This window comes from Leuciscus leuciscus, assembly GCF_965113295.1.
Source record: "Leuciscus leuciscus genome assembly, chromosome: 9".
NCBI lineage: Eukaryota > Metazoa > Chordata > Actinopteri > Cypriniformes > Leuciscidae > Leuciscus > Leuciscus leuciscus.
In genome coordinates, this window is record NC_138733.1 from 5,487,200 (window position 1) to 5,510,939 (window position 23,740).

Below are 23,740 nucleotides of genomic sequence, written 5' to 3' on the forward strand. Positions count from 1 at the left end.
TAAATCTTAAGAAGGACTCTCGTCTCTTGTATCTTGCTATTCTTCATCATGTATTAACTCCTTTGCTTGAAACAAGCTAAATTATCTGCCAATGGGTTAAGAAAATTAATCTTAATTCAAACGTAAACAAGATTATTTTTCTTACCCCATTGGCAGATAGTTTTGCTTGTTTTAAGCAAAAACTCACTTAATTTTAGTAATTGCACCTTGATTTTAAGAATTTTTAGATATTTGGACTTGTAACAACAAAAATACTAAATAAGAAAAGTATTTTTTGCAGTGTAGAAAGATTAAAGACTCCAGCTTCAATATTTGATCACTGTTTATGATAAAACTAGGTTGCAGTGACATTCATTTCTTAATTTATGTCAGGATTGCAAACTAATCAATTTGTAATTTTTTTATATTTTGAATAGAATAAAAACATGTGCGGTTTATTTGTTTACATAGCTTCACTGAACAGTGCCCGTTAGAGTTTTTAGTCCAAAAGTGTGCTTATCTGGAGGAATATTGATTTATTCTCACATGTTTGCAAAATATTTTGTCATACAGAATATAATTTCTATTCATTTCCCACTGAATTATGCGATCTGAAGAGCTAAAACAGCGTAGACGGCACTGTCTGTTCTTTTCCTGGTTTGCGTCAGATATGATCTCAGCGCTCTGACTGTGTACAGCTTTCAATCATCTTACGTGGGTCAACATGACCATAATTCCTGCCCTTATGCATGCCGCTGTCCTGTACACTTTCTCGTTCCGAGCTCCGTGAAAAACAAACCTAAATAAACATTTCTACACGTGAAACAAGCTAATAAACAAATGACTACCATAGTATATTGTTTGTCTGATTTTCATACGATTTGTTCAGTTTTCATATCAATAATGGACGTTTAGATTTACAGTATGAATGCTAAGCAGGTGTAGCGATTAGCTGCAAATAAATGGCTATACAAAACACTTCAACATCATCATGTCTAAAATCCACAATAGATCGCAATCTGAAGTTAATACAAACACTCAATGGTGATTTAAAGGGAGTTTTGAGCGTAATATTAATCTTTTTGAAGCGTAATATTAATCTTAAAATTTTGTAGCTCTAATGCTCCTGTCACGCCAGGAGCTATTCTATTCCATAATTTAATTTGTTAAAAATTCACATAAGGTCCCAAGAATATGCTCTTATTATTTTTTTATTGTTTGTTTTCTAGAAAGACTTCAGATAATAGCAGGGTTCGTACGGTCATGAAAAACCTGGAAAAGTCATGGATTTTTAAAATGGCAATTTCCAGGCCTGGAAAAGTTTTGGAAAATGAATAAACTCATAAAGTTTTGGAAAAGTCATGGAAATTTGTTTTTCAAAATATCTGTGTACTTGAATTTGTTTAATTAATAAAATTGGGGAAACAAATTGCAATACTTTTTTCGTTTTACTGTGCGTTCACACCGGACGCGAATAGCGCGTCAAATTCGCGCCTGACGTGTCTAGAAATGTACGCGCGTCAGAGGCGAAATGACGCGTTTCCATTAACTAAAAGCGCTGAAACGGACATGAAAGGGGACCCATTTCTTTTGGCCCATCTAGTTTTAGTCGCTGTCCTCAGTGCCGCAGAAAAGCGCTGAAACGGACATGAAGGGGAACTCATTCAGCGCTTTTCTACGGCACTGAGGACAGCGACTAAGTAGCCACACCTGTGTGGCTCTTGTGTTGCTGTCATCAGCTCAGTGCTTCAAATTAAAATAAGCTGCTTTGCATTTTCATATAGCTTCGTATGTGCCTTTCCATTACAGATTTGAGCAAAACTTTTTTTTTCTTCTAAATATCGATAAATAACTATTGCAAAAGGATGGCGTTTCCATTAACCGACTAAAACTTTTTTTTTTTTTTTGCGATCAGTCATTCCAAAAATCATGGCAACGGAGGACGTTAGTAGGTTTATATCTCACCCACCGCCCTACAAATTATTATTATTAATGTCTTATCCAAGTATTAATGTCAGGGAAAGACCCTTATGCGAACGGCACATAGGCTATATGCTAAGTTTCTTCATGTTTCTCCCTTGATTGTGGCATTTCTTTGAGAGTAGGCTATCCCTGTGTTGTTTCTTTTATGAATTTAACCCCCTGAGGTCTACGGTATCGCCGGCGATACCAGCTCGCTTTTTTTTTATTAGTGTAAAAGAAACTCATAAATACTCTGTTGACTTTGATTTTCCATAGGAGTTTCATACATCAATCGATTCTGTTAAATGTGTATTATTTTTGTGTATACTCACAATAAAAACAAAGTGTTGTGCTTTTTGCCAAATAAAGAAAAATAAACACGAAGCGAGTTCTGCCTTCTCTCTGCCAGTGAAGTCCATTCTGAAACGCGTCTGAAAATTAACAATAACTCAGCGAATACTCAGTCAAACAGACATACAGACAGACAGGCATGAAGCTTGAATTCTCTTCTTTTAAATGAAGTCATTTATATAAAAAAACAAGTATTCTCATCTTGTGAAATCTGTATTAAAAGAGAGCGATTCCAGTCGAGCTCATCTCATCTCATTACGTTATAATCGGCCCCGCCCACGGAGAGCGCGCGCTATTCAAACGCAAATGGCTGAGGCAATCCTGTGAACGCCCACATCAGCTCGAGAAAACACACAAGTTTATTTAGATCATTACTTGTTTACACCGTCTTGCAGCGCTGTGAGGAATAATACTAATGGAAAATGTCCCTCAGAAGTGCGGGTATATCGAGGAGCGAGCTGAGGAATACAAGTAAGTTTTTTCCTTCTCACGTGAATTTCTTCACGTGGGTTTCTGTTTATGAATGAATAAACGGCAGAGATGCGCGCTGTTTACCACAGCTGGCAAAGACAGTTTAAATTTAAATCGCGTGTGTGAATGAATGATGATGTTTTAGCAAACTGTATTGCTATACTGAGATAAGTAAACATCGACTGAATGTTGAAATAAAATGTAGGCTATTTGTATAAGCAACGTATTAAACTGCAAATTAACAATATGCCCTAATATTTCATGAAAACAACGTTACAGTCAGACGAAATATGAAAGACAACATTTTGTTGACCAGATTTGGGTACAGTTTTTACTGTAGAATATACTGCCACATCAAATAAGCTTTTGTTTAGCCATTTCTATATATAAAATACTATTTTTGTCAAAAATAAAGACATCAACTAAGATGTTAGCTGTTCCAATGTTGGTTATATTCAAACTAATGAATACATAGATAAAATGTAGGGCCTATAATCATTTTTTTTTTACAAAGAAAGAGTACACTTGAAATATTGTTGAAATTGTAATTATTGTTGTAATTGTAACCATTTTAATAAAATAGCAAAACATATTTACAAGATAGATATAAGCAAAATCTTAAATGGTCAATATAAGTCTTCTTCTAAATATATCTTTTGTCTTTGCATTGTGGCTCAGTCAGTGTCACACCTGAGTGAATGGCTAATTATGCAGAGTGGGTGTATTCTAAGGTGTAAACCACTCCTCGTTCACGCCCCCTCGCATATTGGCTTTCCAAGCAAAACCTGTTTTACATCAATTTAAATCAATGTATGGTTTTATGTGAACGATAAAGCAAGACTATTTTCACATAATTTTGAAGAAAAAACTATAGGCGACGACATCCATAAGTCAAAAGTCTTATTGCCACATATTTAGTATGTGTTTTGTGGTCTTATTTCAAAATTTTTAATTTTTAGTTTTTTCGATAACCACGCATAAACATTATTCTCTCAAAAATGAAAACATGTACATACATGTGGCTCACATATTATTGTAGTCCTGTTTGTGCTATATAGAGTGAATTTACACCTTTGCCATTAATATGTTTATAAGCAACTGAAAAAAGCACAAATGTCAGAGCATGTCAGAACACCCCCAGGGCCCAAAAAAACGCTCAGACTCCAGAGGGTTAATAAGGAACCCTGGCTTTCATGTATTCTTTCTGTCCAAAAGGTCCGTGTTCTTTTGTGTCCACTCGTTTTTCCTTTAACCCCCAAATGAAAAACGAAAAATGAAGGGTTGTTGTAAGTAGGCTATTTTTAAAACGCAAAGTTGAACGCCAACATTTAAATTTGAACTGTAGGCTACACCAAATGCTGTGCGAAAAAGAAAAAAATATCGACAAATTTTCTGATTTTTGTTTATGACTTTTTGCCTCTTTGTTAAACATTTAAAATATATATGATTTTTTTCTTTAAAAAAATTTATTTGGTCTTTTATTTTCCGTGTTCACATTTATGAGGAAAAAACAATGTTACGTGACCGTTCTCCATTACGGTAATGAGTCCTCTGAGAGCGGCACTAAAAGACTTTAAAACTTACACAGAGACCTCAAACAGAAAGCACAAAGCCTTCCTAAACGAATTTCGTTTTGTATTAATTGTATCTTGATTTTAAAATGTTTCATTAACCAATTGCTTAATAGCCTAAATAAAAAGTAAATAGCAGAAAATAGATAATCACGACACAGAGGCGCCGGAGTGAACTGGATCATCCATGAACCGAAACTCAGCGTAAAAGGTAGCCTACTCGCCTCACAGACCTAAACAAAACTGAAATAGGCCTATATCTATTATCTACAGAAATATCTACTTTTAAACAGAACAATTCAAAACAAAATAAAACGATGTAGCCTAATCCGTATGAAATGTGCATTTCTCTCCGGCGTGTTCACTACTAAGAAGATCGCGAGTCAGTCAACTTCGTCTTTGCAGTCGACACAGAAAATACTTGTTTATTAATAAACAATTAAAATTGAGAGAGAGAGAGAATATAAGATTAGTTTACTAATTTTGAGGACTTCTAATGATCTGTTAACAATCTCGTTTTTTTTTATTATTTTTTTTATGGCGTTTATCGCATTTTGGAAAAGAGCTCTTCAAGCACATTTAGATTTTTCATCCGCTACTAACGTTACCCGCCCACAAGGAGTTTATTAACATGTATACACAGATGTTTTATGGAAAACTATGTCATGAATATTTACCTTTAAGTCATGGAAAAGTCTTGGAAAAGTCATGGAAATTTAATGGTAAAAATGTGTACGAACCCTGTAATAGGTGGATTAATGTATAGTGGGAAGAAAGTGGTGTAGATGTGCAAGCCATGCATTTCAGAATAAAGGCTAATAATGGCTGAATACAAACAAAAGAATAACGATAAAAGAATAATGAAGATTAGGTCTCCTACCGGCAGATGTGTGAAAAGTTCATTGAGTGAGAACAATAGAACATGAATGAGGCAGTTTGCCTCCCCGGACATTAGACAATAGACTGCAAAAGGGTGTTTACGGGGCAATCAAATATTTTATGAGCATCTCATATGCCTTCTCTAAAAACTCACTCTGACACAGTCTTACAAAATGTTTAAATGGGTGGTATAATTCCCTTTTCCTAAGATGTCAAATAAGTCTCTGAAGTCTCCATGTGTATGTGAAGTTTTAGTTCAAAATACCCCACAGATATTGTTATATAGCATGTTAAAATTGTCACTTTTTGAGGGTGAGTAAAAATGCAGTTTTTGTGTCTGTCCCTTTAAATGCAAATGAGCTGCTGCTCCCAGCACAGAGGGCGGAGCTACAACAGGTTGTGTCCTTTTATCTCACACAGACATGCCCTGAACATTTCAAAAACTTTTAGCCTTTTATGTTCAAACCAGATTCAGACAATGATGTAGAGATTCAAGATGAAGTGACAACATGTAGAATGCAACAGAAAATTTCTGAATGGTTAGTTGATGATTTTAGGTAGGTTATGTGTAGTTATCTTCTAGTCATTGATTTGCATATTCTGTCATGATAATCTATAAATCGCTTTCCCGGGGAGGGGTTTATGTAGATTTTAGGGTTAGTGATGTTAATGTTCAAACAGCAACATTACACACTAACTAAAGTTAGAAAAGTGAAATCATAATCAACCACCCCTTTAATAAAATACATAGTTTCAGAGCTAACATCCACATATTTGAAAGCATGAGCAGACTTGTGGCTTGCCCTTGTGTTTTTAAAGGGATACTCCACAGTTGTTTCATATTAAACTGTTATTCCCTTAACTAAGACAAATTGATACATACCTCTCTCATCTCAGTGCGTGCACTTAATCGCTCTGGCGCGCGGCGACACTTTGATAGCACTCAGCTTAGCCCAGTAAGGGCGCCCAGTGGGGCGGCAGTGGCTCAGTAGTTCATGTAGGTTGTCTACAAACCGAAAGGTTGGTGGTTCAATCCCCGGTTCTACCTGACCAAGTTTCGAGGTGTCCATGAGCAAGACACCTAACCCCAGCTGCTCCCGACGAGCTGGATGGCGCCTTGCATGGCTGACACCGCCGTCGGTGTGTGAATGGGTGAATGTGAGGCTATGTAAAGCGCTTTGGTGGCCATAGGTCTGTGAAAGTGCTATATAAATGCAGTCCATTTACCATTCCATTTACCAGTATATTCAATGGTATTTAACAGCAATGAATTTAGAAGTGACCAAACACATCAACGTTTTCCCTATTTAAAAACAGTTACACGAGTAGTTATAAGTAGGGTGACCCAAAATAAATAGCAGTATACTATACTATACTAGCAGTAAAAAGTCACGCCTGATCCTCTTCCTCTCACTTCTGTCAATAGTGGGAAGAGGATCAGGCGTGACTTTTTACTGCGCCGAGTCGAAGTATTCCCAAAAGTGCTATTCCACCATACATTATAGTTATCCCTTTTAACCCGCTTAGAAAAGCGCCACGTTTTATTTTGTGTCACCCTACTTGGTCGTATAACTACTCGTGTAACTGTTTTTAAATAAGGAAAACGTTGATGTGTTTGGTCACTTCTAAATTAATTGCTGTTAGATACCATTGAATATACTGGCCTAAGCTGAGTGCTATCAAAGTGTCACCGCGCGCCAGATTGATTAAGTGCACGCACTGACATGAGAGAGGTATGTATCAACTCTTCTTAGTTAAGGGAATAACATAGTTTAATATGAAAAAACGGTGGAGTATCCCTTTAAGTTTCTACAACACAGATAAATCATACATTTAAAAATATTTTCTGCATATTTTTTATTTTTGTTTTTATGTTTGAGCTTGTGTATATATCCATATTAGTAACAGTCAGTGATTCTGAGTCTTGAACTGTAAACTCTCAAGTGTTGGCTTTCTAAACATATGTTGGTTATGTCTCTATTCAGAATGACTTCTAAGCAGCAACCTTTTTTTGGGGGGGTATGTCTCATATGCCCCACTTGCCAAAATGCGCGGTGTGCAGTAAGGGGTTAAAAGAAAAACAGTACACTCAGAAATGTGCTCAGCATTTATTCATCTTTTCCCCCCATGCCATCCAAGATGTATACGACTTTCTTTCTTCAAATGAACATAAACAAAGGTTTTTAGAAACATAAATAATCTCTGCTAATGCAAGCTCATGGGTTCCTCAATGTTGAAGCATCAAACAGCACATACAGCAATAATGACGTTGATGCATACGACCCCAACATTTATGGGTATACTGTATTTTCTTTAAAAACATAATACAGAATAATAGAAGGAGACATGAGATTCCTTTTTAAGATTCATAAGTGGAAAGAATGAAGAGGAAGAACAAGAGTAGGATGAAGCCAAGCAAGAGAAACAATAAAAGGGACAGAACGTGCTACTTTCTGTTAGGACTTTAGTATTTAAAATGAAAAGTTGATTAAAAAAATGAATAAGAAGTGTTGTAAATGTTTTCAATTAAGCTGTTTTTCAAATAAAGGTTTCAGACTCAGTAATTTCAGTATTTTTTTCCTGCTTGAGTTTGACTGCAGGTGTGTTATGATTATGTCTTGTGCTCTGTGACAGACCAAGATCCATCTAACATGGTGATTTGAGCTTATGTTATTGGTTTCTCTTTAATAATTAAGTCTCTGTTGATCTGAGAATGTCATTGTTCTCTACAGGTTTTATAATTGTGGTGTCACAGATGAAGGTTGTGCTGCTCTGGCTTCAGCTCTGAGATCAAATCCCTCACACCTGAGAACACTGAATCTGTCTGAGAACAAACTAGGAGATTCAGGAGTGAAACTGCTCTCTGCTGTGCTGGAGAATCCTCACTGTAAACTGGAGGAACTGAGGTAAGATTATATGAGACTCACATGAAACTGAGTCACTGAATTTTATAATTTCATTTATTCATAAAGTAACAAAATGGAATACGGGATTCAAACAATTATTACATTTCTGGCTGTCACTAACGAATATTTTGGTAATCGAGTAACTGGATAATTTTTTTTGTGGTAATAAAAATTGACCAAAGCAAACAATAGCCTTTAAAACGACTTAAAATACATGTATAATAGCAATGTGGCAATTATATTTGGTTCAAATAAAGTATCAAAAGCAAGTAATCATATGGTTATATAGAACAATACAGTTAAAATACACAATATATATTGTATAAACAATCACATTATGGATTATAACAAAGGCCTTCAGAGGGTGCCAACAGCCTGGTGATTGTTGTTCCACTTTACAGCAGATCAAATCCCTATTTAATATAGGCCAAACGACATGAACATTTAAATGTTCACTTAATCTTTAATATTTGACAACTTCTTTATGACAGTAATGCTACAGCCACTGTAATTTTTCGAACAAGAATATTTGGACAGCAAACATGCAAACTCAAACTTGGATATTAAACTTTTATTTTTAAATTGCGATGAATTGCATATTTCTGAAGATAATGACATTCTCCTGTGTTGGCGTAGGTTTTTAAATGATTTACCTGATAAATTTGATGAATTTAGCAATTAGGGGTCATCAACTGAAATTGATTATCACAAGTTAAACTCTATGACAGGTGGTGCTCCAAGAGAGTCTGATAATTAGCATACATGACACATTACAGGTATTCAATTATAACATAAAAGAGTATAAAAACAATACACGAGACAAAAATCATAAAGAGAGAGAAACCTTTACAAAATGCAGGAAAGTTCTAGTTCTTCATTCATTTTGTTACTACTTGCACTAAATATGTCAAATGTTAATCATTCATACGTCTTTCTACATTACAAGATTAGATGATTGATTACTTGCAAGAGTATATGTGTCATGTATATGAGTCTGTTGATTCAATCGGTGTCTGATCTGAGAGAGTAAAGAGCGTCATTTTTCTTTACAGGTTGTGGAAGTGTGGTGTCACAGATGAAGGTTGTCCAGCTCTGGCTTCAGCTCTGAGATCAAACCCCTCACACCTGAGAAAACTGGATCTGTCATTTAATAATCTAGGAGGCTCAGGAGTGAAGCTGCTCTCTAGTGGACTGGAGAATCCTCACTGTAAACTGGAGGAACTAGGGTAAGATCATCTCTACCATAAAGACTCGGAGTGAATAAGGATTAATATGTATGTGGTGCGTACAAAATATAATTTGGAATAAGCCCCATCCGGCAGTTTAGCAAGAGATTCCTTCTTGACCCGGCAGCTTCTGCCAGCGATAGATAGCAAGGGTGAGGAGTCTACCCGAAAAGGAAAATTTAGATCTTGTATATTAATATCCCCCAAAAGAAAGTAAAACTAAGATTTAAATAAGCCAAACAAACCAGACAATGCAGGTTAAAGTGAAGAGTTCTTTTTTTTTTTTCTCATAAATATTTCAATGTAAATCAACTTACCTTGTAATGCTTGAGCAAAAAGACCACCCTTTCAAAAGCATAAGCATCGCCTCATAATGTGTAGCTGCAGCTGAAAAGGGGAAAGTGGTGTGTGGACTGTCACCATATCAGATACTACACCACATGATAATCGTGACCAAAATAGTTCATGATAATAATACATCGCCATATCAATGTAAATCTTGAATAAATAAAATAATGCTATCAGTCAAAATCATCTTTACTTTTTTTTTTTTTTGTAGAATCACACCATTGCATACCAAATATACAATTACACTTAATGGCAACCAGCTTGAAATAACTGTAACACTTAATCATAAGCATACAGTAACTAGATTTGGGTATCGTTTGAATTGTAACGAATCTGATTTCCATCCTGCTTATCGTTTCCGATTCTTATCAATTCCTAATTTCAATTTAAATAAGGTAAAAAAAAGAACTTCAAAATCATTCACATTTTGTCTTTTTGCAAAACATTTCATTGTAGCAGAAAATCATAAACAAAAATCAACAGGCTAAAGAACACTTATGCAAGGAAGGTTTGCCTGTGGTTTAAAAATATCATAGAAAACAATTAGCCTAACTAATATACATTTCAAGCATTAATAAAGTCAAGTAAACACTCAGTAGGGCTGGGCGATATATCGCATGACATTGATATGCGCCTCTCGTCAGTAAAGCCGGTTCCTTGATTAGTAGTAAATCGCCATCACCTGCCTTCAAATGGAGCGACATTTACAACACAGAGCCGTAGTTAACTGACAAGCTGAGCCATATCGCATTAATTATCGCGTAATGTGAATTATTTGTTAACACTTTACAATAAGGTTTGATTTGTTAAAATTAATGTATTGGGCTAACTAACATGAGCAATGCATTTATTACTGTATTCATTAATCTCTGTTGATGTTAGTTAAAAATACAGCTGTTAATTTTTGTTCATGTTACTTCAGTGCATTAGTTAACAAATAACCCTGTTAAGACATGCCCTGACATTTGTGCTTATTTCTGTTACTTGTAACATTTTCATGGCTAAAGTCTGATTACACTGTATTTTAGCATAAACTCTGCTACAATATGTCAGCAGCATGTATGTTAAAGTTTGTAATTTTGAGAAAACTACATTTATGCGTGGTTTGTAAAAAAAAAAAAAATTAAGTAACTGAAATAAGACTATAAAACCCATACTGATTATTAGTTTGTTAGACTTTTGATAACAATCACGTAGCCTAGAATATTTGCTTCAAAACGATGTGAAAATCATCCTTCCCACTCATTCACATAAAACAATGTATTGATTAAAATCTGCAAGACATGTTTTGTGTAAGAAAGCTGTATGCGAGGAGGAATCATCATGAATATTGATGAGTTTCACACCTGGGAAGACAAAGACCCTCCCATAATGGCCCTATCAGGTGGGACTGTGAGGGAACTTGAACAAAGAATGTGGAGAAATTAAAATAATGGCTTTTTGATTTTTAGGATTTATTTACAACACAACATAATACAAAGATACATTACGAAGGACAAAAAGGCAGATTATTGAGCACACACCTTTGTGCCATTCCTGAAACGGTTCCTGTTCTCCATACCTGTCATTTCCAAGGTGTTTGCTTTTTCATTTTTCCATGATCAGGTCCAGAGACTCGTATGAATGTTTAAGTCAGCAGGACTCATCAGTGGCATCTGGGCTCTGTCCAAAAACAACAAAACAACTATGAACATGCTAATAAATCACAATAACTGACCAAATAAGGCTTTAGCGCAGGGGTGGGGAACCTTTTTCCTATAAAGGGCCATTTACAATTTTTTAACATTCTTTAAGGGCCATTGTAATGAGCAGGGGCGTTTCTAGGTTTTAAAAACATCAGGGGCTGAGCCTGAAACATCAGGGGCTGGGGGTGGGTAACAAGATAACATGATTCGATACAGAGAATAATGTATATTTTAGGCCTATATGCAGGGGGCAGACTGGTTAAAAAATTCAGTCCTGGCACTGTAGCCACACCAGCCCATATTACCACACAGACACACACATTCAAATGTGAGGTAGTTAGTGGGGTTTCGGGGGCATGCTCCCCCGAGAAAATTTTGATTTCTCTGACCTACATATGTGCATTTTAAGGTGTTTGAAGGCCAACATTTTTTGATGACAATAGCTTTAAAAGCATGTCAGTGGGCAGTAGCATAAATTATTTGTCAAGATAACAGATTCTTAAACATGACAATGAGGATAAATGTTGAAATGAATGAGCCACACTACAAAATGGAAATGCAAAATGTTTCTGCTTATTGTTGACAATACACAACCACATATTCCAAACAGGAATGGCCTTAAATGAGAAATCTTTCAAGGATTATTTTGCATAGATGTAAACTTTTTAGCATTAAAGATTGGTTTCAGCAACTTGTTTCTTGAGCTAATCAATGTTTTTGGCACTATTAAATCAGTTCAATTAAATTTCAATTGTTCACTCATAAAGACAGTCACTTGTCACCATTACTGGCCTAATGATGCAAGTTGTGCAAACACAGACAAGTGGAGTGATACAAACTGTGAAAAGGCTGATGCTGGTGAAATATTCCAACACTTTCGAGGACCTTAGGCTACATATCAGAGTTAAATAGGAATACATTGTAGTAATGTTAATCAAGCAGACTAATTCACACGACTGCGCAGAAATATTTAAGCTCATTATACAAAGGAAATAATACAGATCTAGACAAATTGGGTTGCTTATAGTTAAAATATTTTTTTTTTAGTTGGCCACACATTCTACTTGCTGTCGGCCACTCATTCCACTTGCTGTCGGCCACTTTTAGTCGGCCACTCATTCCACTTTAATACGCAAATGACAAAACGAAAGTAAAAGCAGCAGCCCCTCGTGGACGACTACCACACACACGCAACACACACACACAGTCGTGTGATTTAGTCTATATATACACACACACACACACACACACACACACACACAAAGTCCATGTCTGGTCCTCCGCTGTCTTCGTTCCGATCCTTTTATGCGCCCCGAAGCTGATCAGTGAGAAACTTGAAACCGGTACGGCGCGCGCGCCCCCGAAGCTCATCCGTGAGAAACTTGAAACCGGTGCGGCGCGCAGGTGACTCATTAACACTCGCGCTACTGGCCTCGTCCTGCTCTCACGGCTTGTGGACTCGTGCTGCTTGCCACTTTGCCTATTTTGTGTTTTCTATCACAGGAAAAGTAATTGCAGAGATTTTTGTTTCTGAAGTTTTTTTTTTTTTTTTTTTTTTTTTGGAGGAATTGACTCGCGGGCCGCATCAAACTGTTTTGCGGGCCGGACGTTCCCCACCCCTGCTTTAGCGGGACAAAAACTTTATTTGGCAGCCGCCAAAAATGTTCAATGCAGGAAAAACCATGCACACACATGTTTGGTTTCTATGTTTTATGATGACTTTCCATAGAAATAATAATTTCATAATGTACAAACTGTATATTTCATCCCTTAATCCTAACTGATGTATTTTAACAATGTGAACTAATGAGTATTTGCATATTTCATATTGACAGTATTATTATTATTATTATTCTTTAAGTGGTTATGTTTAACTTTGGAGATATGCTTAATGTTTGTCATTGTTCTCTACAGGTTGATTAATTGTGGTGTCACAGATGAAGGTTGTGCTGCTCTGGCTTCAGCTCTGAGATCAAACCCCTCACACCTGAGAACACTGGATCTGAATGGGAATGAACTTGGAGATTCAGGAGTGAAGCTGCTCTCTGATCTGAAGGATGATCCACATTATAAACTGAATACTCTATGGTATCAATAGTTTTTAACAATTTTCATCATATTTTCACTTCAGTAACAACTTGTGTGTGAATATTTTGAGTCTTAAATTCAGCTTCACTTTCTGTAGGTCTCTGAGGTTTAAACTGTTAAATTCTGCTCATATTGTTATGACTGATTGTGAAAATAATATTAATGCAAATTTCAAGCTTTTATCCTTTTACTGTCTCTGTTTGTGATAATCTGAGACTTGGGTTGTTTATTAACTGATATTAAATTTGTAGTGGTGAGTAATAATCGTTTCTGCTGGTTATGTATCAGGTGTCCGTTTTGTGAAAGTGATCTTTCATGTTCATTTTGATTTTAAGTGACTTTGAACATCAGATATATTATCATGTTTGAGTATGAATTAATATAGCTTATCCAGTTAGTGCTATGTTTTCTTATGAAAAGATGTGACATACGTAATGTCTCATACTGCATACGTGACGGTTTGTGTGTTTTTTTTTTTTTAGGTATTAGATGACAGTCTGATCTTCTGATGATCATCTGATGGTGAATAAGGATCAGCCACAGAGACTCAGTCAACAGAATCAACAGAGACTGAAGATACAGTGACTTCACTGTTATAAATTAAGACTTCATTTAGATTTCAACAATACTTTGGCAGACCTGATGATGTGGCAGTAAAACACATTTTATTTCAGAGCAGAAAAATAGTTTTTTATTGATAGATTGACCCATTTTATTTGTATAAATGCACAGTATAAATTAAAAAAGGTTGGGAGTTTTGTTACAGAGGAAATATAGAGCCTGAATATGTGTGTTTGTATTGTACCAGCAGAGGGAGACAAAGACTAATGAAAGATTCATTTACTCACTCTCAAGCCATCCTAGGTGTATATGACTTTCTTCTTTTAGTCACTATAGCCGCACTTAGTACTGCACTGTGCATATTTACATCATTGTGCTTTAGATTTTGATTTACTGTATCCTATTATAATGAATTTGTGTCATTTTTAATTGCCAAATCTAAGAATAGCTATCAGCACATCTTCGTGTAACACTACAGTAAAACTGTCACCATTTAATTTTGAGGAAATTCATTACAAAACTATAAAGGAAACCGAAAGTGCTGCACCTTTAGCTTGTACTGTCTGGATTGATAAACATTGAATATAAGTTAATTTATGTATTCATGTTTATTTTTTACTTGTATGAAAAACATTTTAAATTAACATTGTACATAAAATACATACAGGTTTATTTTTTTCAGTATCAGATTTATCCGTGATGATTATATTGGATCTATGCTGAAATAAATTCACTGCATCTGTTCTGTTAAACACGTTCCCTTGTTATCCAGTCATAATATTTGTCTGCATTTTTAAAGTTAACTTTTGGTTCTCTAATCAGGATAAGACAAAAACACGTTTTGGAAGATGGATTGATTGTGTATTGATTTGTTATTTAAATGTAGTTAATTTTGAACAAAATTCTAGTATAGAATAAAGCATTAGTTGCTAATTTGCATCTAGAGAAAATGTGCTTTAAACCAGTCATCAGAGAGGCAGACTGGTTTAATCAGGTCTTTGAACACACACACACACACAGGTCAGTAATTATAGTGCTTTGGTGTTACTGTAACAGCAGGACGGCTGCTGAACTGCCTTGCCGTTTTGTTGCAATCACACAAACACAGATAAACTACAATCTATTTTACATAATAATTAGGATATGCATGATTCTCCATCCTGTTCTGTTGTGAAGCATCTAAATCAGGGTTTAGAGTAAGACATCAATCACGTCTGAGATGTAGAGCATTTTACTACAAACACAGACATTTACGGGACTCAGAGATGTGTGCGTGCAGAGATGGGTGGTATTTTAATTAAATGTATTTAAAATATGTATTTAATTACTTTTGAGTATTTTGTCATTTGTATTTCCATAACAAAAATAAATCAAATTTAATTTGTAATTAAATACTTTGAGGGACTGTATTTTACTAAATAAAATACTTATTCGAATATGTAATTTTATTCTTGCATATAATAGCTTTAATTATCAAGCTTAATAGAACCATGGACATATAAAATACAAATATGACTACCAAATAGCCTATCACAGTTTTTGGCTAGATGCAAGAAAATCACGTAACACATCCTATTGACTCTTCATATTTCTGGGTTTTTCAGAAGTGGAAGTCGTCATTGTTGGGTAAACTTCTATTGTGGTGAATGAGAGACTGCATTAAAAACATTTTTTTTTGTGTGTTCCCATTTGCTCAAATAGAAAAAAGAAAAATGCCACAACAGTGTTTTCACAACTTTCAAAAAGAGGTAAAAAGTAGAGAGAGATTGATTGCGGCAGACAGAAGAGAGAAAGATGTCAACTTTACTGTCATGTGGGAGAAGCTCATTCTCGCTGTCTCGCAAATCTTCCCCGTCACAAGCGCATCTTCTGCACTGAACAATGATATTCTGATATTCTATACCAGGGGTTTTCAACTGGTTCTGTGCCAGGGACCACCATTCTGACTAACAAGTAATCGGCGGCCCACTATTGTGTGTGTAGTGTGTGGATTCCTTTGTCAGATAGCACAGTCAGACGTCGAATTGAGGAAATGGCTTCTTTTTTATATATTTTTTTAATGAGTTTGTCATGTCATTTTGCTGTGTACTGAACCTATTCACGGCTCCATCAACATTTCATGCCAAATCGCTATATTTCCTTGTTTAAAATGTACTGCAAGATGCAGTTTCTTTCCCAATCGCGATAAGCGCCAAACCTATTTTTAGCCTAAACGTGATACATCCTCTCGACTAATCAGAATTCTCTCTCTCTCGCTCTCTCACCCTCAAATCACTCGCGCGTGTCACGCCAGACGCTCAATTTGCCTCATTCGTGCGACCGCGCCGCGCTAAACGCCTCATTCGCGCTGCAGGACCTCCAGATGCGCGTAAACGCGTCTTTACATTGACTTGACATGAAAATCACTTGCGCCAGACGCTCTATTCGCGTTTGGTGTGAACGCTACTCACTCACTCACTCACTCACTCACTCACACAAGGTCATGTTGTGATTTGTTTTATGTAAAGCGGACAATGGTTCTACTTTTTATGGGTTCGACACTTTACTGAATGCCAATGTATTTATTACTGACTTGCCTTTTTTTTAAGACAAACTTTTTTTTATGGAAAAAAAGTGATTTTAATAGTGAAATTACATAGGCTGGAATGCATGTCACGGACCACATGCAATGCCGCTGCGGACCACCAGGGGGCCGCGGACCACCGGTCGAAAACCCCTGTTCTATACCCTTACGTGTATCTAACTCCACAGTTACTCTTGCACTTCAAAATAGTACTTAAGTATATTCTGTAAATTTTGTATTTTCAAATTGCAAATTACTTGTATTTTAATTAAGTACATTTTTCACAGCATTATTTTGTATTTTATTTAAATACATTTGATGAGAAAGTATTTTAAGTATGTTTTTAAGTATAAGTACATAAGTAATTAATATCTAAAAACCTTTTGATGTATTTGTGACAATTTCTGTGTGTGTGTGTTACTGGACATGAGTCTAATGATCCAGAAAGAGGGAGTTTAACACCTCATCTGTGTCTGTGTGTAAAACTACACAACATAATTAACATGAAAAATACAAATATGAAAGATTAGAGGATAAACATTAAAGCACTGAATTCATTCGTCAGTATTCTGTAGAAAGATCAAAGACAAAACTGAACAAATTATGGCAAGAGTGAACTAATTGAAAGAATGAATGAAAGATTGAAAGTGTGAAGATAACAAATAAATAATGAACTAAAGGAAAAACGTAGCACACAAAAGAAAGAACAAACAAACAAGAAAAAACAGACAAAGGGCAGAAGAAAATGACAAATGAACAACAAGAAAAAGAATGAACCAAAGAACAATGAAAAAACAAACAACTAATTAAAGAAAAATAAGAACAAACAAATTAAAAAAAGATGAAAAAGAATGAGAGAAACAATTGATTTAACAAAAGAATGTAAGGAAGAGCAAAAATATAATCAATGAACAAGGATAAAACAAACAAAAAAAGAGCAGAATAAACTCAAAAATGAGCAAATAAAAACATCAGAAAAGCAAGAGAATGAACAAAAGTGTGAACAAATTGAAAAATAAACAAAAGATCTAAAATGTATAAAAAAATAAGAACAAAAGAAAACAAATAACAGATTGTGGAATAAACAAATATACATTATATATATATATATGGATGTAAAAATAAGAACAAACAAGAACAGAAGAAAATGATTTAATTAACAAAACAACAGAAAATAACAAAAGAATGAAACAAAATAAAGAACAAACAGAAAATAAAAAAATGACCAAACAAAAAAACAAATAAATGAAACTGAAAATTGATTTAAAGGTAAACTATGTAACTTTGGTTCTCCAGCTGTTAAAAAAAACAAAACTGCATGCATTTTGCAAAATAAATTAGTTTTGGTTTCGGCTCTGCGTTACTCTGTGAATGAATATGATTCTCCTACTGGTCATAAAACATTCACTAATAGACGCAAGTACGCAATTTCCCACGAAAATCATCGTCTCATATACACAACACTTATAAAACGCTTACAATAGTTAATCAGGATAAGACAAAAACATATTTTGAAAGAAGAATCAATGATTTATTTAGATTCTCTTCAATTTGGTTAATTTTGAACAAAAAATGTACATAGTGTACTTTAAAAAATATGAAAAGAATGGACAAACAGAGTGAACAAACTGAAAAATGAACTGCAATTGCTTTTTAAGGACTACAACAAACGGCTGGTAAGGGACTACACTACATTCGTCTCGGGTTAGTGACATCACCATCCCTAAAATTAACATAAACTCCGCCCCTGGAAACACAATTTATAGATTATCATGGCAATATGCGAATCAATTACTAGAAGATAACTACACATAAGCTACATAAGTTCATCAACTAACCATTCAGAAATGTCCTGTTGCTTTTACATGTTGTCACGTCTTCTTTAGTCTCTCCATCATTGTCTGACTCCGGTTTGAACATAAAAGATAAAAGGACACAAACTGTTGAAGCTCCGCCCCCTGTGCCGGGAGCAGCAGCTCATTTGCATTCAAAGGGACAGACACAAAAATGGTGCGTTTTTGCTCACCCTCAAAAAGTGACAATTTTAACATGCTACAGTACTGTGCAAAATTCTTAGGCATGTTAAACCCCCCCATTAATTGTAATAATCCAGTGAGAGTTGTGTATGCACAAGGAGTCTGACAACAGCCGGTATGATCTGATCTCACCATTATCGAGTCCGTCTGTGATTACATGAAGAAACAGAAAAAACTGAGACAGACTAAATCCAGAAGAACTGCGGGAACGTCTCCAAGATGCTTGAAGAAACCTTCCTGCAAAGCTTCCTGAAAAACTATGCGCAAGTGCACCTGGACTAAAGCCGTTTTAAACACAAAGGGTCGTTACACCATATATTGATTTGAATTAGTTAATAGAAGTTAAATCATAAATAAATTCAATTTGTGATTTCATTTTTGAAAGCATTCTCACTTTACAGCATTTTAACACGAGTGCCAGTGCTCTTCCCAGTCCTGTAGCTTTGCAGAATGGTTTCTTCAAGCATCTCGGAGACGTTCCCGCAGTTCTTCTGGATTTAGTTTGTCTCAGTTTTTTCTGTTTCTTCATGTAATCACAGACGGACTTGATGAGGGTGAGATCAGATCATCCTGGATGTTGTCAGATTCCTTGTGCATACACAAATCTCACTGGATTATTACAATTAATGGCAAAAAGAATGTTTGGAAATGTAAACTGATATTTCCTACTGACTCACTACAGCAAAATATGGGGGGGTATTAACATGCCTAAGACTTTTGCACAGTACTGTATATAAAAATATCATATCTGTGGGGTATTTTGAGCTAAAACTTCACATACACACTCCGGGGACATCAGAGACTTATTTTACATCTTGTGAAAAGGGCATTATACCACCCATTTAAGAATTTTTCATCATTATCATGATCTTTTATGTGTCACAATGAAACAAAATCCTCTTTCAATCACAGTCACTGAACTTCAGAAACACAGCGACTTTACTTTAAAACACAAGTAGTGAGTTTATAAACTTACTCTGCACAAGAACACAAACAGATAGAGAATCTATACTGGTCTCACACACATACAGAAATATATACGCTGCACACATACATTCTCAATGTGTTTAGTGCTGGTAATTACCTTTAAAGTTTGTTGCCCATAAATCAACTGTGAATTGTTGTGCAGGATTCCGGCTCCTTCATTTGTTGATGAAATATTTCTCAATCCTGTAGAACTGCAGCACAAGAGCAACACCAGATATATCATGCAGACATTAGATTGGATTATCTTTATAGAGGCCTGTGGAATGAGCTTCTTTTGAGCTGCATTTACATGTTTACAGGTACAGCGTCTCTCGCCTGCAGTGCAAACACAGTTTACAGTGTAAACTAACAGGGAACCTTCTTAGAACTTTAGCTAACATTCTGGAAAGGTTCTTTTTAAGTTGTGAACAAACATTCTTGCAGTAACATTTGTCATCTGATCTTTAATATTCTCAAAATAATGTTGCTACTTGTTTGAATTTATTTAACATTCCCATAATATTTGCCCATAATATAATATAATGAAATAGAATGTTCTCTTAATGACCGTATAACCAAAAAAGACTTCTTAAAACATTTATATATATTTTATTTTAATAACTTAATGGGAATGTAAGCTAAACTTTCTTAGAACATATTTTTGTTAGCTGTATCTTTGCATTTAGATTGTAGAACAGCACGACGTCTAACAAATCCACCATAATTTAAAAATTACCAACGATGCTTTACACTTCAGATCTAAAGGTTTTTTTTTTTTTGGTGATTCTTAACTTATAAAATACTCTATATAAAACTCCCTAATTAGGACTAATTGTTGTTTATAGACTAATTTTAAGGCCTTTGCATTCAGTCGCATGATTACAACAAAGACTTTTTTATAAAGAAACGTGTGACATCAGGAAATGCAGAAATCTATAGCTGTAATCTTCAGTCCTCATTCATGTACATACACACATACACACACACACACACACACACGCTTTTTAAGCTTCTCAACCAATATAGAAACATATTCCCTTTCATTTCAGCCTCAAAGTGTTTAGCGTAGTATTCCAGAAAGCAGGGTTAACTTAAACCTTGAACTCTCAGGTTAATCAATTGATTAACCTGAACCTTTCTTACTTGCGGTAATCGATAAAAAAATAAAAAGCAATTACATGCTGCAGTTTTTGGCCCCTTATAAAGGTGCATCTCATAAAAAGGTCCAGGTCATATTTCATCCTAAAAAAAGAAAAAGAAAGAAATGAGAAAGAAAAAAAGTTACAATATTTAGAAAATGCAAAAGGCTATAATGGTCCTAAAACAAGCTTCATTTATGCAAACTATGAATATTTTTCTTTACAGTTTTCATGAGATTCACCCATAAAAAAAGTATCATAACCTTCACCTGATTTTAAAGTGATTGATTGTGGTCAGTCTCTGCATTTTGTGCGCAAGTGTCTGTATGTAATGACTGCCAATGGTCATATTTTGTGTGTTGGCTACACTGTAAAAAAAATAATCGTAAAAAAAACGGTCAAATGACTGGCAGCTACGGCTGCCAAACAAAAACCGTAAAATTAAAGTAAAATATCTTAATTCCAATAAAGTGCAAAAACTATAATTTTACAGAATTTTTCATTAAAAGTTTTACAAAAAAACACTGTTATTTTACAGGTTTTTTCCTTGTTTGAATGAAGATATTTTACCTTAATTTTACGGTTTTTGTTTGGCAGCCGTAGCTGCCAGTCATTTGACCGTTTTTTTACGATTATTTTTTTACAGTGTAAAACTTTTATTTTATTGATTTTTCCAAGATTATAATGACCAAACACCTTTAATAAAGTTATGGCACTAAAAGTTCTACTGAGAAACACTGTTATTTTACAGGTATTTCCTAAATTATTACAATCAAACACCTTCAATAACGTTATGGCACTAAAAGTTCTACTGAGAAACACTGTTATTTAACAGATCTTTCCTAAATTATTACAATCAAACACCTTTAATAAAGTGACGGCACTAAAAGTTCTACTGAGAAACACTGTTATTTAACAGATCTTTCCTAAATTATAACGATCGCAACACATTCAATAAATTGTCAAGACGTGCTCAAGAATGTAAGAAAACAGTTTTATTTTAGAAGACAAAATAAGTCTGTAAAAAAACTATAAAACTGATTAAAATCATCTCAAACTTTAATTTGCAGCACTTGTGTTTACATATAATTGAATAGTATTTAAACAATGTAAACTTGTAATCTAAATAAAATAAAATTATTCAGACCCCTGGGGTCACATAGTTCTGATATTAAATATTATATGCTCTTTACATTCAGAATCCTTATTCCTTACTATACAAGTTTATTAATAAGTTAAATCAAAACATACAACAAAAGTGTACCAGAAGTGACAGATACAGCAAATGAACAGCAATCCAGCAAACGGCCAGTAATCAGCTTGGTGCATCTGGGAAGAAAAAAAAAGGACACACTATGATTCTCTCAAAATGATTTCAATTATTTTTGTTTCCTTTAAACAAGCTTAATACATTTTTATTTAAATTGTCTGTTTGTCTTCTGATTTGTCTGGTATCTAAAACTTATGTCCGATTGAAAAATGTGCATCACCAAAAGAAGGAACATGTAGATTCACAACAATGGACATTCTTTTCCAGAGGTATCACTGTAAGGTAAACGCCTAAAATGCCAATTTGTATTATAAAATAAAACCAACAATATTTGTATTAACTGGAGGTGTTTTCAGCCTGCTGTGATATGGGTAATGAGGGTCTTTCTCTCATCCTCCAGGGAATTAAATATATTATATGTGTTAAAAAAAAAAAAAAGGTATATTCTCATTGTGTGAGATTATTAAAGTACTTGAGATAGTTCACCCAAAAAATGAAAATTCTGTCATCATTTACTCACCATCATGTCTTTTCAAACCATGCATTAAAATGAGATATTTTTGAAGAATGTTGGCAACCAAAAAATGCATAAAGGTTTGGAACAACATGAGGGTGAGTAAATTATTTGAGAGAATTTTCTTGTTTGATGTCACTGACTCTGTAAAGAAAGACTACACGCCTGTGCACATTCGCATTCACACACGCATACCTATAGACTAAACACATAATGCATGCCTTTACCGTTTTCACAGATTCACATTTCAGTAGTTTAGACCGAGATGATTTTAGTTGGAAACTGAGTCGTGTAAACGGCCCCTTACTAAGCATAATATTAAAAACCCCAGGGCATATGGATGCTTACTTTTGATTGGAATTTGCCCACTGTCATGCAGATTTTAGCTCAAACCCTAATTAAACTGACCTGAACCAGCTAATCAAGATCCTCAGGATAACCAGAAACAGTTTGGAGCTACACTCTGCAGGACACTGGCCCTCCACTTACACAGGCACCAACAGAGAAACAATCCACTGCAGTATATAAAACAAAAAAAGTTATCTCTTTTTTTCTCCCTCGTGCCATCCCAGATGTATATCTGACTTTCTTTCCACAGAGATTTTTTGAAAAATTATCCATTATTGTAAGCCAATATAATGCAAGTGCATGCTCCAGAAACTACATGCAGCCTACAAACAGCTGCTGTGTTGTTCACACAGGAAGTTTTCTGCACTTATCATGTGAGCTTTACAATGCTCTTGGATTATTGTCAGGATGTGTGTTTGGACTTTTTCGACCTTCAGCATTTTGTTGTCTATTCACTTGCATTATTCGACACGCGAACACGAGACTTTTTCTAAAAGTCTAGTTTATTTTTTCTAAAATTTGTGTTCATCTGAAGAAAGAAAATCATATACCTTTTAATTTACGGTCCCTTATGCCGTCCGAAAGGTATACTGTATGATTTTCTTTCTTCAGATGAACACAAATTTTAGAAAAAATAAACTAGAATTTTAGAAAAAGTCTCGTGTTCGCGTGTCGAATAATGCAAGTGAATAGACAACAAAATGCTGAAGGTCGAAAAAGTCCAAACACACATCCTGACAATAATCCAAGAGCATTGTAAAGCTCACATGATAAGTGCAGAAAACTTCCTGTGTGAACAACACAGCAGCTGTTTGTAGGCTGCATGTAGTTTCTGGAGCATGCACTTGCATTATATTGGCTTACAATAATGGATAAT

General features: G+C 34.9%; 1 protein-coding gene and 1 long non-coding RNA gene across 2 annotated transcripts in view; one reads left to right on the top strand and one right to left on the bottom strand.

The window, feature by feature from the left end:
- Positions 1–14,200, top strand: part of LOC309505872 (uncharacterized protein) — a 105,853-nt gene extending 91,653 nt beyond the window's left edge. The window contains 4 exon segments of the mRNA XM_082179335.1: positions 7,946–8,119; positions 9,172–9,345; positions 13,293–13,466; positions 13,949–14,200. Of these exon segments, the coding sequence (XP_082035461.1) occupies positions 7,946–8,119; positions 9,172–9,345; positions 13,293–13,466; positions 13,949–13,955 (529 nt within the window). The 3' untranslated portion in view covers positions 13,956–14,200.
- LOC309506472 lies at positions 221–7,935 on the bottom strand. Its single transcript, XR_014208780.1, has 2 exons — positions 5,071–7,935; positions 221–1,213 (listed from the first exon to the last, which is right to left on the bottom strand). It is a non-coding gene; the product is annotated as an uncharacterized lncRNA (long non-coding RNA).
- Positions 14,201–23,740: the final 9,540 nt, after the last annotated feature.